Source organism: Babylonia areolata, chromosome 3 (assembly GCF_041734735.1).
Source record: "Babylonia areolata isolate BAREFJ2019XMU chromosome 3, ASM4173473v1, whole genome shotgun sequence".
NCBI classification, from domain to species: domain Eukaryota; kingdom Metazoa; phylum Mollusca; class Gastropoda; order Neogastropoda; family Buccinidae; genus Babylonia; species Babylonia areolata.
Genome location: NC_134878.1, coordinates 27,724,142 through 27,743,083, shown reverse-complemented (window position 1 = coordinate 27,743,083; position 18,942 = coordinate 27,724,142). Strand labels below are relative to the sequence as shown.

Here is an 18,942-nt window from a genome sequence, read left to right as displayed (position 1 = left end):
TCACAAAGCCTGCCCCCCCCCCCCCCATCGCCCCCTAAATCCACATTAACTCAGACCCCCACAAGCATAAAAAACCACCCCCTTTACCATAAACTTCACAAAGCCCTCGTCTTTAAAAACACATTCTCCCTTGCCTGGGATTTCGCAAAGCCCAGCCCCAGCCCACTAAATCCACCATAACTACCCCGCCCTAAAAATAACAACAAAAAAACAAACCCAAAACAAAATAACACACAAACCCCCTGCCCTCATCTGAGCCTCGGCAAAGCCCACCCCCAGCCCACTAAATCCACAATAACTACCCCTGCCATAAACGAAAAAAACATAAAACAAAAACAAAACGACCAACAAAAAAAAAAAAAACAACCTCCCCTGCCCTCACCTGAGCCTCGGCAAAGCCCACCCCCCTGGCGGCGCCGTGCACCCCGATCAGCTCAAAGGCCAGCTCCCAGTTGCCCATGCAGCGCGCCAGGTCCAGGGGCGTTAACCCCTCAGGAGTCTCGCAGCTAACGCTAGAGGGCGCCACGGCGATGATGGCGCGTACCAGGGAGGTTCGGTTGTACATACAGGCGTAGTGTAACGCCGTGAAGCCGTGAGGGTCCTTGGCCGACACATTCAGCTTCTGTGGGAAGGACACAGAACACTGAGGGTCTTTAGCTGACACGTTCAGTTTCTGTGGGAAGGACACAGAACAGTGAGGGTCTTTGGCTGACACGTTCAGTTTCTGTGGGAAGGACACAGAACAGTGAGGATCTTTGGCTGACACGTTCAGTTTCTGTGGGAAGGACACAGAACAGTGAGGGTCTTTGGCTGACACGTTCAGCTTCTGTGGGAAGGACACAGAACAGTGAGGGTCTTTGGCTGACACGTTCAGTTTCTGTGGGAAGGACACAGAACAGTGAGGGTCTTTGGCTGACACGTTCAGTTTCTGTGGGAAGGACACAGAACAGTGAGGGTCTTTGGCTGTGGGAAGGACACAGAACAGTGAGGGAGGGTCTTTGGCTGACACGTTCTTCTGTGGGAAGGACACAGAACAGTGAGGGAGGGTCTTTGGCTGACACGTTCAGTTTCTGTGGGAAAGGACACATAACAGTGAGGGTCTTTGGCTGACACGTTCAGTTTCTGTGGGAAGGACACAGAACAGTGAGGGTCTTTAGCTTACACGTTCAGTTTCTGTGGGAAGGACACAGAACAGTGAGGGTCTTTGGCTGACACGTTCAGTTTCTGTGGGAAAGGACACATAACAGTGAGGGTCTTTGGCTGACACGTTCAGTTTCTGTGGGAAGGACACAGAACAGTGAGGGTCTTTAGCTTACACGTTCAGTTTCTGTGGGAAGGACACAGAACAGTGAGGGTCTTTGGCTGACACGTTCAGTTTCTGTGGGAAGGCCAAAGACCAGCGAGGGTCTTTAGCTTACACGTTCAGTTTCTGTGGGAAGGCCAAAGACCAGTGAGGGGCTTTGGCTGACACGTTCTTCTGTGGGAAGGACACAGAACAGTGAGGGTCTTTGGCTGACACGTTCAGCTTCTGTGGGAAGCACACAGAACAGTGAGGGTCTTTGGCTGACACGTTCAGTTTCTGTGGGAAGGACACAGAACAGTGATTGAGGGTCTTTGGCTGACACGTTCAGTTTCTGTGGGAAGGACACAGAACAGTGAGGATCTTTGGCTGTGGGAAGGACACAGAACAGTGAGGGTCTTTGGCTGACACGTTCAGTTTCTGTGGGAAGGACACAGAACAGTGAGGGTCTTTTGCTGACACGTTCAGTTTCTGTGGGAAGGACACAGAACAGTGAGGATCTTTGGCTGTGGGAAGGACACAGAACAGTGAGGGTCTTTGGCTGACACGTTCAGTTTCTGTGGGAAGGACACAGAACAGTGAGGGTCTTTGGCTGACACGTTCAGTTTCTGTGGGAAGGACACAGAACAGTGAGGGTCTTTGGCTGACACGTTCAGTTTCTGTGGGAAGGACACAGAACAGTGAGGATCTTTGGCTGTGGGAAGGACACAGAACAGTGAGGGTCTTTGGCTGACACGTTCAGTTTCTGTGGGAAGGACACAGAACAGTGAGGGTCTTTGGCTGACACGTTCAGTTTCTGTGGGAAGGACACAGAACAGTGAGGATCTTTGGCTGTGGGAAGGACACAGAACAGTGAGGGTCTTTGGCTGACACATTCAGCTTCTGTGGGAAGGACACAGAACACTGAGGGTCTTTAGCTGACACGTTCAGTTTCTGTGGGAAGGACACAGAACAGTGAGGGTCTTTGGCTGACACGTTCAGTTTCTGTGGGAAGGACACAGAACAGTGAGGATCTTTGGCTGACACGTTCAGTTTCTGTGGGAAGGACACAGAACAGTGAGGGTCTTTGGCTGACACGTTCAGCTTCTGTGGGAAGGACACAGAACAGTGAGGGTCTTTGGCTGACACGTTCAGTTTCTGTGGGAAGGACACAGAACAGGGATTGAGGGTCTTTGGCTGACACGTTCAGTTTCTGTGGGAAGGACACAGAACACTGAGGGTCTTTGGCTGTGGGAAGGACACAGAACAGTGAGGGAGGGTCTTTGGCACACACGTTCTTCTGTGGGAAGGACACAGAACAGTGAGGGAGGGTCTTTGGCTGACACGTTCAGTTTCTGTGGGAAAGGACACATAACAGTGAGGGTCTTTGGCTGACACGTTCAGTTTCTGTGGGAAGGACACAGAACAGTGAGGGTCTTTAGCTTACACGTTCAGTTTCTGTGGGAAGGACACAGAACAGTGAGGGTCTTTGGCTGACACGTTCAGTTTCTGTGGGAAAGGACACATAACAGTGAGGGTCTTTTGCTGACACGTTCAGTTTCTGTGGGAAGGACACAGAACAGTGAGGGTCTTTAGCTTACACGTTCAGTTTCTGTGGGAAGGACACAGAACAGTGAGGGTCTTTGGCTGACACGTTCAGTTTCTGTGGGAAGGCCAAAGACCAGCGAGGGTCTTTAGCTTACACGTTCAGTTTCTGTGGGAAGGCCAAAGACCAGTGAGGGGCTTTGGCTGACACGTTCTTCTGTGGGAAGGACACAGAACAGTGAGGGTCTTTGGCTGACACGTTCAGCTTCTGTGGGAAGCACACAGAACAGTGAGGGTCTTTGGCTGACACGTTCAGTTTCTGTGGGAAGGACACAGAACAGTGATTGAGGGTCTTTGGCTGACACGTTCAGTTTCTGTGGGAAGGACACAGAACAGTGAGGATCTTTGGCTGTGGGAAGGACACAGAACAGTGAGGGTCTTTGGCTGACACGTTCAGTTTCTGTGGGAAGGACACAGAACAGTGAGGGTCTTTGGCTGACACGTTCAGTTTCTGTGGGAAGGACACAGAACAGTGAGGATCTTTGGCTGTGGGAAGGACACAGAACAGTGAGGGTCTTTGGCTGACACGTTCAGCTTCTGTGGGAAGGACACAGAACAGTGAGGGTCTTTGGCTGACACGTTCTTCTGTGGGAAGGACACAGAACAGTGAGGGTCTTTGGCTGACACGTTCAGTTTCTGTGGGAAGGACACAGAACAGTGATGATCTTTGGCTGACACGTTCAGTTTCTGTGGGAAGGACACAGAACAGTGATGATCTTTGGCTGACACGTTCAGTTTCTGTGGGAAGGACACAGAACAGTGAGGGTCTTTGGCTGACACGTTCAGCTTCTGTGGGAAGGACACAGAACAGTGAGGGTCTTTGGCTGACACGTTCAGTTTCTGTGGGAAGGACACAGAACAGTGAGGGTCTTTGGCTGACACGTTCAGTTTCTGTGGGAAGGACACAGAACAGTGATGATCTTTGGCTGACACGTTCAGTTTCTGTGGGAAGGACAAAGACCAGTGAGGGTCTTTAGCCGACACGTTCAGTTTCTGTGGGAAGGACACAGAACAGTGAGGGTCTTTGGCTGACACGTTCAGTTTCTGTGGCAAGGACAAAGTGGCGGTGTGTGTCGGGGTTTTTCTCTGGGTAACGGAGGCCATAGGACATGACCCAACGAAAGCTGTTTTTTTCACGTAGGCTGAAAGCTAACAGCACCCTTTCGCTGCCAGGAAAATAAGATTTAAGTGAAATCTATTTGCCAGGGTTTTTTCACAAAAAACGGGTATAAATTTTCAAAAAATTCTGTGCTCTTTGTTATTGGAGAAAGACCCATAAAAGTATATATTTTCTGAAAGGTAAATGAATAAAGAATACAAAACACATGCTGTTTTCCCATTTTATATATTTTTAGTGACATGCTGTTGTTTTGAAATCAGTGTTTTGTTTTTTGTCACATTTTCAACTTGTTCATTACAAACATTAGTCAGGTAATTTGCACAAAAACATCATATATTCTGGACAAATGGATATCTGCAAACACAAAATCATACTAGAACAACCACAATATATATATATTTTTTAAGAGATAGATACACAATACATTGTGACTTCTCCAAGTGATAAGATGGATGTGAGGCCACGCCCCCTCAGTCTCCACCCCCCCTCCTCCTCACCCCTCTCACACGGTCACTTGATTCAGTTCTCATCAGACCGCGTTGGCTGCGTGCCAAGAATATCGCTCTGCTGCTAATTCGGTCATCTGTCGTCTGCTAACATCTGTACAGCCGGCATCACTCACTGACAGTCACATCGTGGCCACTCTCTTCATTATTCATTTATTTTCTATCAGATCGTCCTATAAATGTTCATCTCTATCTTCTCCTTCGAATTTACGCTTCAATTCTTTCTGAGCATCAGCTAAAGAAAGAAATCATGGTTGATTTAGTTCGTCACGATCGCATGTCTTGAGCACGGCGTCAGTCCGACATTTTGTTGAGCGAGCGAGGAGAGAAGTCAGGCAAACACTTGGACAGTGACCCAACCAAAACGTTCAAATAAAGGACTGCTTCATGACGTAGATGGGGTTTCTAGCTATGAATAGAATCTAGAGAGATTCCCCAGGCTAAAGCTACCACTATTTTTGCCAAGGAAATGAATGCAAACCAGGGAAAAGTCAGAATAATTCGATGACGAGTTATCTCGTCATGCAGGCAGCGAAGCATACATGCTTGCCATGACGAGTTATCTCGTCATGCAGGCAGCCTAGGGGTTAACAATTGTGCAAGTTTGATGGTATTAAAGCCACATGTAAAAACAGCAACATTGATGGAATCTTTTGACTGATATAGAAGATCCGCTCTTCACCCCAATCCTTGACAAATTGTCACGTCGAGTAATTTTCCTTTCGCTTCTTGTAGCGGTATATCAGAGCATGATAAACCTGGCGGCAACTCACGTATAACCTGTGTCAGCAATAATCACTTGAACCATGTGTTTATGGCAAAGTATACAGCAAAATAGACACTGTTCGTTTTAATTAACCTTATATCAAAACTATCCATTTAGCCTTATATCGACGCGCACAAAAAAACAACACAGACTCGACCCAATAAACCATCATGTCAACATACACGATAAAACAGATACTACCCATTTTAACTACGCGCCGACGAATACAATAAGATATAAACCATCCATTGTACCATATAACAACAAACACAATGAAATAAAAAGTCCATCTAATCATGTCTGAAAGGCAAAGTACAAAACAAAACAAAACAAACACCGACCGTCCATTCAGCTATGGGTTGAAGGCAAAGTACATAACCAAATACACACTGCCCTATAACCCCCCCCCCTCCACTGCAGACACTGACCTCCAGATTGAGGAACTTGGAGCAGATGCGGCCATGACCACTGCGGGCGGCGACGAGGAAGAGTCTGTGGCAGATGTTCATGGAGACTAGGGAGGGCGCCACCTCGTGGGCAAACATCAGCAGGTTGTCAATGATGGGCTCCATGCCCTTCCGGAACGCCATGAAGATCGATCTGTGGGGCACACACTGACTGTTCGTGACTGGTCATTGATCCACTGACTGGTTATTGATACAGTGAATGGTCATTGATCCACTGACTGGTTATTGATACAGTGAATGGTCATTGATCCACTGACTGGTTACTGATATATTAATTCGTCACTGAACCACTGATTCCATTGATCGTGTACTGATGCACTGACTGCTTATTGATACATTAATTCTTCACTGAACCACTGATTCCATTGATCGTGTATTGATCCACTGACTGCTTATTGATACATTAATTCGTCACTGAACCACTGATTCCATTGATCGTGTATTGATCCACTGACTGGTTACTGATACATTAATTCGTCACTGAACCACTGATTCCATTGATCGTGTATTGATCCACTGACTGGTTATTGATACAGTGAATGGTCATTGATCCACTGACTGGTTACTGATATATTAATTCGTCACTGAACCACTGATACCATTGATCGTGTACTGATGCACTGACTGCTTATTGATACATTAATTCTTCACTGAACCACTGATTCCATTGATCGTGTATTGATCCACTGACTGCTTATTGATACATTAATTCGTCACTGAACCACTGATTCCATTGATCGTGTATTGATCCACTGACTGGTTACTGATACATTAATTCGTCACTGAACCACTGATTCCATTGATCGTGTATTGATCCACTGACTGGTTACTGATACATTAATTCGTCACTGAACCACTGATTCCATTGATTGTGTATTGATGCACTGACTGCTTATTGATACAGTAACTGTTCACTAATCCACTGACTGGTTACTGATACAGTGATTGGTCATTGATCCACTGACTGGTTATTGATACACTGATTGGTCATTGATCCACTGACTGGTTATTGATACACTGATTGGTCACTGATCCACTGACTGGTTATTGATACACTGATTGGTCACTGATCCACTGACTGGTTATTGATACACTGATTGGTCATTGATCCACTGACTGGTTATTGATACACTGATTGGTCACTGATCCACTGACTGGTTATTGATACACTGATTGGTCATTGATCCACTGACTGGTCATTGATCCACTGACTGGTTATTGATACACTGATTGGTCATTGATCCACTGACTGGTTATTGATACAGTGATTGGTCATTGATTCACTGACTGGTTATTGATACAGTGATTGGTCATTGATCCACTGACTGGTTATTGATACACTGATTGGTCACTGATCCACTGACTGGTTATTGATACAATGATTGGTCATTGATCCACTGACTGGTTATTGATACACTGATTGGTCACTGATCCACTGACTGGTTATTGATACAGTGACTGGTCACTGATCCACTGACTGGTTACTGATACAGTGATTGGTCATTGATCCACTGACTGGTTATTGATACAGTAATTGGGTCACTGGTCCACTGGTTCCATTGATTGTGATTTGATCCACTGACTGCTTATTGATACTGTGACGGCATGATTGTCATGGTATCTGTGGGTGTGAGAGAGGAAGGGGCAGATATAAAAAGGGCAGGTGGAGAACACTACTACTACTACTACCACTACTACTACTACTACACACACACACGCACACACACACACATACACACACGCACACGCACACACACACAAACACACACACGCGCACACATATACAAACAAACAAACAAACACACACACACACACACACGCACAAACACACACACACACACACCGACCTGAGGATGTCTTCCTGTGAAGGGCTGAGTCCTGTCTCCTCCATGGTCTGCAGGATAAGGGAGGCAATCACCGAGTCCCCGCCCTCTATGGCCGCCTCCAGCACTAACTGGGGCTGTGGCATCATCATCTTCATCATCATTACCATCATCATCATCATCATCACCATCATCATCATCATAATTATTACCACCGTCATCATCATTATCATCACCATTACCATCATCATCATCACCATCATCATTACCATCACCAACATCATCATCATCACCATCATCATCACCATCATCATCATCATCATCACCACCACCAACACCACCACCATCATCATTACCACCATCATCATCATCATCATCGTGACCATCTTCATCATCATCATCATTGTGACCATCATCATCATCACCATCATCATTACCATCTTCATCATCATCGTCATCATCATCATTACCATCACCAACATCACCATAATCATCATCATGGTCATCATCAACATCATCGTCGTCATCATCATCATCATCATTATCACCAACATCACGACCACCACTATCATCATCATTATCATCAACACCATCGTTACCACCAATATGATCACCACCATCATCATCATCATCTTCATCGTCATCACAAACACCACCACCACAACCCACCACCACCAACACCCCACCACCACCATAACCACCAACACCCCACCACCACCATAACCACTACCACCACCACCACCACCACCATCACCCCCCCACCACCACCATCACCACCACCACCACCAACGCCACCGCCACCACCACCAACAACATCAACACAAACATCACCCCACCACCACCACCACCCCACCACCACCACCACCAACAACAACAACAACATCACAAACACCACCACCACCACCACTAACAACAACAACAACAATATCACCACCACCACCACCCCACCACCAACAACACCACCACCATCACCACCACCACCACCACCAACAACAACACCCCACCACCAACAACAACACCACCACCAACAACAACAACACAAAACCCAGCACCACCACCACCACCACCACCATATGCATCAGACAGTGACCTGCATGTAGAACTCCCCGGGCAGATCCGTGACGGAGGTGAGGAGAGGTAGCTTGAAGAGCAGCAGTCTGTTGACAATCTGTTTCCGGCGGTGTAGACATGCCAGACACACTGCCCGTAATAATGCTGACTGCAGAATGTTCACCTGTCACACACCGTCATACATCATCATCATCATCATCATCACCACCAACATCATCATCATCATCATCAACATCATCATCATGCCATACACACTGCCCGTAACAGTGCGGACTGCAGAATGTTCACTTGTCACACACCGTCATGCATCATCATCATCATCATCTACCATCACCATCTCTCTCTCTCTCTATCACACACACACACACACACACACACACACACACCATCACTCACACCATCACTCACACACACACACACACACAGACGCACGCACGCGCACACACACACACACACACACACACACACACACACACACACACACCTTGACGTTAAGGTTGGCCCCGCAGAGCGTGTTGACGTAGTGGAAGTCCCCGATGGTGGCTCCCTTGAAGAGTGACTGGAACCAGAGTGAGGACGGCTGGAGGGGCAGGTCGTGCCTGGCGTGGTCCTTGATGACCACCTCCAGCATGGGCAGCACGTTCTTCCTGATGGCCGCCCTCAGCGTCTGGGGCTGCAGCACCAGGGGGGCCTCGCTGGACAGGCAGCGCAGGATCTGGGGGCACAGGACAGTGCAGAGTACTGCAGTACAGTACAATATCATACACCACATCACACCACAATACAGTCATGAGTCGCTGGACAGGCAGCGCAGGATCTGGGGGCACAACACAACACAATACAACACAACACAATTCATTACAATACAGTACAATACAATACAATACAACACAACACACTACCATAAAATACCATACAACACAATACAACACAGTACAATACAATACAACACACGACACTACAATACAACGCACTACACCACAATACAATACAATACAACACAGTACAACACACTGCAATACAACACACGACACTACAATACAACACAATGCACTACACTACAACACAATACAATACAATACAACGCACTACACTACAATACAACACACGACACAACAATAGAATACAACACACTACAATACAATACAACGCACTACACTACACTACAATACAACACACTACACTACAACACAATACGATGAACTACAATGCAATACACTACAATACAATACAAAAAATGACACTACAATACAATACATTACTATACAACACAACACAACACAATACAATACAAAAAATGACACTACAATACAATACATTACTATACAACACAACACAACACAATACAGTACAGTACAGTACAGTACAATACAATACAATGCAGAACAGTATAATGCACCACAATGCAGTCAGGACTCGTTGGACAGGCAGTACAATACAGTACAGTACGATACAATACCACACAATACCACACAATACAATACAATACAATACAGTCAGGACTCGTTGGACAGGCAGCGTAGGATCTGTAGTCACAATGCGGTAGAATGCAGTACAATATAGAACAATACAACACAACACAATACAATACAGCACTTTGCAGCACACACACACACACACACACACACACACACACACACCTTCATACGGTCGGAATACTCCGGATCGTGTGCTAGCGGCGTCATACGTCTGGGGGCGAACAGGAAGAGGAGGTCGACAAAGGACGCTTTGGGCAGAATGACTCTGGTGCACTGCTCCGCCAGTTTGTCCGTCCGCTCCACACTGTCCATGATTGACTTGAACACCCACAGCTTGCCTGAAACACAGCACAGCTTGCCCGAAACACAGCACAACACACAGCACAGCTTGTCTGAAACACAGCCCAACGCACAGCACAGCTTGTCTGAAACACAGCCCAACGCACAGCACAGCTTGTCTGAAACACAGCCCAAAGCACAGCACAGCTTTCCTGAAACACAGCCCAACGCACAGCACAGCTTGCCTGAAACACAGCCCAACGCACAGCACAGCTTGCCTGAAACACAGCCCAACGCACAGAACAGCTTGCCTGAAACACAGCCCAACGCACAGCACAGCTTGCCTGAAACACAGCACAGCTTGCCTGAAACACAGTACAACACACACCACAGTTTGTCTGAAACACAGCCCAACGCACAGCACAGCTTGCCTCAAACACAGTACAACACACACCACAGTTTGTCTGAAACACACCACAGCACACAGCACAGCTTGCCTGAAACACACCACAACACAGACCACAGCTTGCCTCAAACACACCACAGCTTGCCTCAAAGACACCATAACCTGCCTCAAACACGCCACAGCTTGTCGTACACCATAGCTTGCCTCAAACACACCACAGCTTGCCTCAAACACACCATAGCTTGCCTCAAACACACCATAACCTGCCTCAAACACACCATAACCTGCCTCAAACACTCAATCTGCCTGAATCACACAAACACCCAACAAGCTGATTTCACATCCTATCTCCACCTTCCTCAGCACATACTGCACCACAGCCACACATGGGCACGGGCACGGGCACGGGCACGGACACACACACTCACACACCACAACACACACAAAGAAAGCAGACACACCCCCAGCACACCCCCAGACCTACCCGTCACGGCAGCAGTGACCAGCAGCACGTCACTGACCAAGCCTTTACGGGCCTTCACCACCTCCCCCACCAGCCGCACCAAGTCGTGCTCGGTGCAGACGCACTCGGAGGCGGTGATATGGGTGCAGATGTCCCTGACCTTGGCGGAGCAGGCCGCCCTGGAGGAGACGAGGTCCATGACGGCGGTCACCGTGTCGGGGTCCACCTTCTGGTGCCGGAGCATGCCGCGGAGCGACTCCTCCGAGTCCCTCACTCCGCACCTCGCCAGGACCAGCCTGGCCAGCGTGTAGTGCAGGGGGTCGTCGTCATAGGGCCCCAGGCCGTGCTGCAGACAGGCTCTGATGGTGTCCACACGGCTGTTGGCCAGAGCGAACAGGAAGGGCGAGAAGGTGCGCGAGAAGGCCAGCTGGGCGTGGCAGTAAGGGGACCTCACCAGGTCCTGCAGGAGGGCCTTGTCCCCCACTGCCGCTGCCGCGTGCACCAGTGTGGCGCCCTGTACCGACAGTCATCATAGTGACGACGGTACTGCTCCTCCTTCTACCACTACTACGAGGTAACAAGAACATCAACAACAACACGGATACTGGTACAGGGTGGCGCCCTGTAGCGACGTTCATCTTCATCATGCTGATGATGATAATACTGCTCTTCCCCACTGCTCCTCTTCCTCCTACTACAAGGTAACAAGAACATCAACACCAAAACTAATGCCGATGATGATACTTCTGCTACTGCTATCGCTACTACTACTACTACTACTACTACTACTACATCACAAGAACAACAACAATGCTAATACTAGTAATGATACTACTACTACTGCTGCTGCTACGACTATTGCTACTACTAATACTAGTAATAATAACGCAGAATGACGCTTACAATAAAACGTTACACACACACACACACACACACACACACACTCAAAATCAACCTACATGCATTCACCCATCTACCTACCCACCCACCCAGCTCTCCACCCAAGAACTAGCTACCCGTAGTGAGGACATGGCATTGCCACATCACAAACACAACTCTTAGGACTGAAGCTTGTGAGTTGTATCCATGATTCGATCGTCCGACATACACAAATTCCACCTGACTATTGTTAGTAGTTTACCTTTTCTTTTCTCGTTTTCTCTTTCGCTTCTTACCCTCTCCTTTCTTTCTTCCTTTCTTCCCTTCCATCACGCCCTCCCCCCCTTTCTGTGCGGAAATCATTCACCACACACACCCTCCAGACGACAAATTGCAGTCCAAGGGACACCACCCGCACAGTCCCCCTCACCTTTTGACCCGCATAGTGAACGAGGGAGAGGAGGTAACTCAGGTTCCGCCGTCGCTCCTCTTCGTTGTCACTGGTGACAGTGGTGTCCTCTTCCGACACGGGATAACCCGAGTCACTGCACGGCCTGTCCGTCACGCCCTGCCCCCGGGGACACGGGTCTGGGAGTGGGTGGTGGTGGTGGTGGTGGGGGTGGGAGGGTCACAACACAGAGTCAGCAATCGTTGCGGTACACAGATACATGTCTTGCTTGCTTGTAAGACATGGGGTATGGATGACAGTTTGTCGTTGATTGTAAATTTGTTAACTGTTCACTGTTCTTATTTGCCACTGCTGCAGCTACTGCCACTATTTCTGCTCTCTACTACTACTACAACAACTACTACAACTACGACTACCACTACAGCTGGTGCTGCAGCTGGAGCTGCTGTTAATAATGATAATAATTGTCATGAATGACTTCTGTCATTTGTTCGTTGTTCTTTTATGTAAAGCGCCCTGAGCTCTTAGGGAGAAAGGGCGCTATATGAATGTTTATAATAATAATAATAATAATGGGTATTTATAATGCACTTTACCTCCTTATCACAGAGACCCAAACTGCTGACATCTAACATTAATATGGGAAAACATGGTTGCAAAATAACGCCACAGGGGCCTATTATCAACACTCACCAACAAGTCTTATCAAACATGAGGAAGCAAGCAAACACACACACACACACACACACACACACACACACACGAGCGCGCGCGCGACACCACACGCCAAGACATGAACATCCATCGAAATATGTAAAATGTTTTAAAATATGCCAATGTAATTTTCCGTGATTTCTTTGAATATATATATATATATATATATATATATATATATATATATATATATATATATATATATATATATAATTATATGTCTCTTAAGGGTACATCCTATTTTTGTGTGAACAACCACGTGCCTCTTTCTCTTTAAAAATAAACGAAAACAGATTCAACGTAAATTGATATCACAGATCATACTTATGACTTACAATAAGCATTTCCGGTTAAACAAATGTCCATACCAAAGGAGCCCCAAAGTGAACGACTCTCTACACACAGTCACAGACACACACATCCCCTCCACACAAAAATACACACACACACACACACACACACCACACACAACCACACACACACCACACAAACACACACACACACTACACACACACAAACACACGCACAAACACACACACACACACAAACACACACACACACACACACACACTACACACACACACACACACACACCTTTACACACACCTCCCCCTCCATCCACACCTTCTTGAGGCGGGGTCACCTCTGGCGGCTGTGTGTAGAGTTGCATCAGACGGGAACACCCCGGGGAGAGGAGCTGCACCATCTGCAGCGAGTTGTTGCACACCCCGGGTACCGCCCTCCGCCGGCACGTGCTTCGCGAAGAGGAGGGGCGGCTGTCGGGTGGATCCACCCCGCCACACAGTCTGAAGGAGCGCTTGACGCAGAAGTCGGGTACTGCCCGCCTAGGGGCCACCCGGATGCCGCTGGTGATGAGGTACTCCGCCATGGTCCACCGTTTGTGGGCCAGACAGTACCACAGGGGGGTGCAGCCACTGCGGTCCTCCACGTCCAGAAAGTCTGCACCATCAGGAGACATGGAGTGATAGGTTTGTGGTCATCATCAGGACATGGAGTGGCAGTCAGGTTTGTGGTCATCAGAACATGGAGTGATAGTCAGGTTTGTGGTCACTGTCAGGACATGGAGTGACAGTCAGGTTTGTGGTCATCATCAGGACATGGAGTGACAGTCAGGTTTGTGGTCATCATCAGGACATGGAGTGACACAGTCAGGTTTGTGGTCATCATCAGGACATGGAGTGATATGCAGGTTTGTGGTCATCATCAGGACATGGAGTGACAGTCAGGTTTGTGGTCATCATCAGGACATGGAGTGACACAGACAGGTTTGTGGTCATCATCAGGGCATGGAGTGACAGTCAGGTTTGTGGTCATCATCAGGACATGGAGTGACAGTCAGGTTTGTGGTCATCATCAGGACATGAGAGTGATGTGCAGGTTTGTGGTCATCATCAGGTCATGGAGTGACAGTCAGGTTTGTGGTCATCATCAGGACATGAGAGTGATGTGCAGGTTTGTGGTCATCATCAGGTCATGGAGTGACAGTCAGGTTTGTGGTCATCATCAGGACATGGAGTGATATGCAGGTTTGTGGTCATCATCAGGACATGGAGTGACACAGGCAGGTTTGTGGTCATCGTCAAGACATGGAGTGACACAGTCAGGTTTGTGGTCATCATCAGGACATGGAGTGACACAGTCAGGTTTGTGGTCATCATCAAGACATGGAGTGACACAGTCAGGTATGTGGTCATCATCAGGACATGGAGTGACACAGGCAGGTTTGTGACAGTGCTGAACAGTGTCATCATCAGGACATGGATAGATACAGATTGAGACAGAACGTGACAGCTGCAGCCCAACACACCAGAAATCTCTGCCTTGTTGGTGATGTTGAGGGAGAAGAGACAGACAAAGACAGAGACAGAGACAGACAGACAGAGACCAGACAGAGACAGAGACAGACAGAAACAGAGACAGACACAGACAGACACACAGAAACAGAGACATACACAGACAGACACAGACATACACAGACAGAAACAGAGACCAGACAGACACAGACAGACAGAAGGTGACAGCCACAACCAACACACCGGAAATCTCTGCCTTGTTGGTGATGTTCAGGGAGAAGAGACAGAGGAAGAGTTTGAGGGAGGCCACGTGGCCCACCCGACACATGTTGTGCAGCAGGGTCTCCTGATGCCTCCCGCGGGCTGTCACCAGACTCAGCAGCCTCTGGTGCTGCCGGAAGTAGTCCAGAGCCATCAGGCGCCGCACCACGCGCTCCAGGCTGGGGTCAGCACGTGCACTGAGGGTCAGCAGGAAGGTCTGCATCACGGGGTCCGGCAGAGCGGGCAGCACCTCCCCCAGACACTTCAGGAAGCGGACCAGCAGCTGTTCCGGGGCCTGGGCCAGCTCCGCGAACTGCGGGCACCTGTGGGCACCAACCACAGTGACGGCTTCGGTCTGACTGACTGGGTTCACAGAGTAAGAGATGTCAAGAAATGTACGTAGAGATATCTCATTTAAAACAGCCTGAATCCTTGGGTGATTCCTGAGATGAAATCACGACTGTAAGCACACACACACACACACACACACACACACACACACGCACGCACACAGAGCACAGCGAGGGGAGAGCACTGTACCTGGCCAGCAGTTTGCTGACGGGAGCGACCTCTATGTTGGTGAGCAGCCAGTCAAAGATGGCCCAGTGACGTCTCTTCAGGATGACGTCAAACACTGTGCCGAAGGTCGGGTGACGGAAGGCCAGGTCAATGGAGTCACTGCGCAATGACCATTTCTCCAGTCACCTTATGCTTAGCTTTTTTCAATTTTTTTTTATATTTCGTCTCTTCAGTCTATCCTCATTATCTGCAATGTTGGTTTCGTCTTGTTTTTACTGACAGTGATTTTGAGCGTCATTTTAGGAAAGCGGAGCTTGCAGCACGGTGCAAAAATGGGAAAATGAATGAGTTTTTTAAAAAGTTTTTAACATTGTCTTGGAGAGAGAAGGGGATGTCCATTGGTTTAAAAAGTGCTTCGAAAACTGCATCACACACACACACACACACACACACACACACACACATGCGCGCTTGCTTACTTATTCATTTGCATGTGTTTGCCTCGTGTCCTGTAAACTTTATTCTATTCTGTGTTTTCATCATGAATGTCATCACCCACCACCTCAGCTTTCAACTCCCCCGCTCCTCCCCAGTTACCTGAAGGAGCGGGCACACCACTGCACCACAAACAGCTTGGTGTACCGTTACTGTTATCACCATCATCATCATCATCATCATCACTGTCATCATCATCATCACCTGAAGGTCCGGGCACACCACAAACAGCTTGGTGTACCGTTACTGTTATCACCACCATCATCATCATCATCACTATCACCATCATCATCACTGTCATCATCATCATCATCATCATCATCACCACCATCATCATCACCATCACTGTCATCATCACTGTCATCATCATCATCACCATCACTGTCATCATCATCATCATCATCATCATCACCATCACTGTCATCATCACCATCATCATCACAGTCATCATCATCATCACTGTCATCATCATCATCATCACTGTCATCATCACTGTCATCATCACTGTCATCATCATCATCATCATCACTGTCATCATCACTGTCATCATCATCACTGTCATCATCATCATTGTCATCACCATCATCATCATCACTGTCATCATCATCATCACCTGAATGTCCGGGCACACCACTGCACCACAAACAGCTTGGTTTACCGTTACTGTTATCACCATCATCATCATCATCATCATCACTGTCATCATCATCATCACCATCACTGTCATCATCATAATCATCATCATCACTGTCATCATCATCATCACCATCACTGTCATCATCATCATCACTGTCATCATCATCATCATCACCATCATCATCATCATCATCATCACCATCACAGTCACCATCACTGTCATCATCATCATCACCATCACTGTCATCATCATCATCACTGTCATCATCATCACCATCACAGTCACCATCACCATCACTGTCACCATCATCATCATCACCTGAATGTCCGGGCACACCACTGCACCACAAACAGCTTGGTGTTCTCGTCAGGCAGCTGGCTGGCCTCGCTGTGTTCTGGGTAGAAACCTGACACACCAAACAACATGACCTTTCATGGAAAATAACACACAAACAAGAAAATGTTCATTTCTAACCCCCCCCCCTCTCTCTCTCTTTCTCACGAACCGACAGACATAAACCACCTGCACGCAGATACCTATTTCATCCTCCTGCCCCTAACCCCAGATGGATACCTTCGCTCCCCCAACACCTCATCACTACCACCCCCCCCCACCCTCAACTCCCCAACCTACCCAGCACCCCAACACATAGTGGTGACCAGTCACTGACTTCACAGCTCCGTCAGTCGGGTGTCGTTATGTGGATGTGAGTTTTCAATTTGTGGTCTCCGTTTGACTGATTTCAGTTTTGATTTCTTTTATGGACACTGGCTGTGTGATACAGGGCAAAGTGTATGGCAGAGCATTGTCTGCGTCACTGAATGTGCCTGGTTACCTGCCGTTGTTTCCTGGATACCACGGGCATATGCATGGCTGTGTTCACATCAAACATTCCTTGATGGCTCTGCCGTTGTTTCCTGGATACCACGGGTATATCTGGCTGTGTTCACATCAAACATTCCTTGCTGGCTCTGCCGTTGTTTCCTGGATACCACGGGTATGTCTGGCTGTGTTCACATCAAATATTCCTTGCTGGCTCTGACGTCGTTGTTGCAACGGACATTACATGCAGAAACGTTGTGGGCTGGAGGAAGGTTCAGCACATGTCAACTTCTACCGAGAGGTTTGTGCATCAGGGACTATTGCACGTCACTAGGGAGGGACACTCACCACACAGGCTGACAAACAACCACTGCTCACATGCCCACCCTCTACCCCACCCTTGAAATCCATCTGTGCCCTCCCACCCACCACTCACTCACACACACGCAGACTGACCAGTGAAAGCCCTGCCCACACAGGCAGCCAGGAGGACAGAGGAGTGAGCACGTGCACCCCTCCTGACCAGCACGTCCATCATACGCGTGCTGCCCTGAGCGGCGGCCACCTCCAGCGCCCTCAGGCCGCCCCATGACGTGATGTCCGGGGAGAGTGGCGACAGCACCACGCTGACACAGGCCCTGATCAGCCGGCTGTACCCCCACAGGCAGGCCACGTGCAACACTGTCAGACCCTCATCCTGCACGGCGCGCACCTGCACAGACACGGTACAGTCACGGCACTGTCACGGTACTGTCACCAGAATAGTCATGGTACTGTCACCAGAACAGTCACGGTACTGTCACGGCTCACTCACGGTACTGTCACCAGAACAGTCACGGTACTGTCACGGCTCACTCACGGTACTGTCACCAGAACAGTCACGGTACTGTCACGGCTCACTCACGGTACTGTCACCAGAACAGTCACGGTACTGTCACGGCTCAGTCACGGTACTGTCACCAGAACAGTCACGGTACTGTCACGGCTCAGTCACGGTACATTCACGGCACAGTCACGTGTAAAGTTACGGTACAGTTATCAGTTTAGTCACGGTACAGTAACGGTACAGCCACGGATTTGTCACGGCACAGTCACAGTACAGTCATTAGTACAGTCACGCTATGGTCAC

General features: G+C 48.3%; 1 protein-coding gene across 1 annotated transcript in view; it reads right to left on the bottom strand.

Moving 5' to 3' along the window:
- The window catches only part of LOC143279908 (uncharacterized), a 94,760-nt gene that overhangs the window by 36,470 nt on the left and 39,348 nt on the right, over positions 1 to 18,942 (bottom strand). The window contains 13 exon segments of the mRNA XM_076584231.1: positions 383 to 622; positions 5,705 to 5,876; positions 7,591 to 7,703; positions 8,657 to 8,800; positions 9,122 to 9,352; positions 10,278 to 10,453; positions 11,285 to 11,777; positions 12,573 to 12,730; positions 13,860 to 14,225; positions 15,323 to 15,663; positions 15,881 to 16,018; positions 17,310 to 17,397; positions 18,270 to 18,525. Of these exon segments, the coding sequence (XP_076440346.1) occupies positions 383 to 622; positions 5,705 to 5,876; positions 7,591 to 7,703; positions 8,657 to 8,800; positions 9,122 to 9,352; positions 10,278 to 10,453; positions 11,285 to 11,777; positions 12,573 to 12,730; positions 13,860 to 14,225; positions 15,323 to 15,663; positions 15,881 to 16,018; positions 17,310 to 17,397; positions 18,270 to 18,525 (2,916 nt within the window).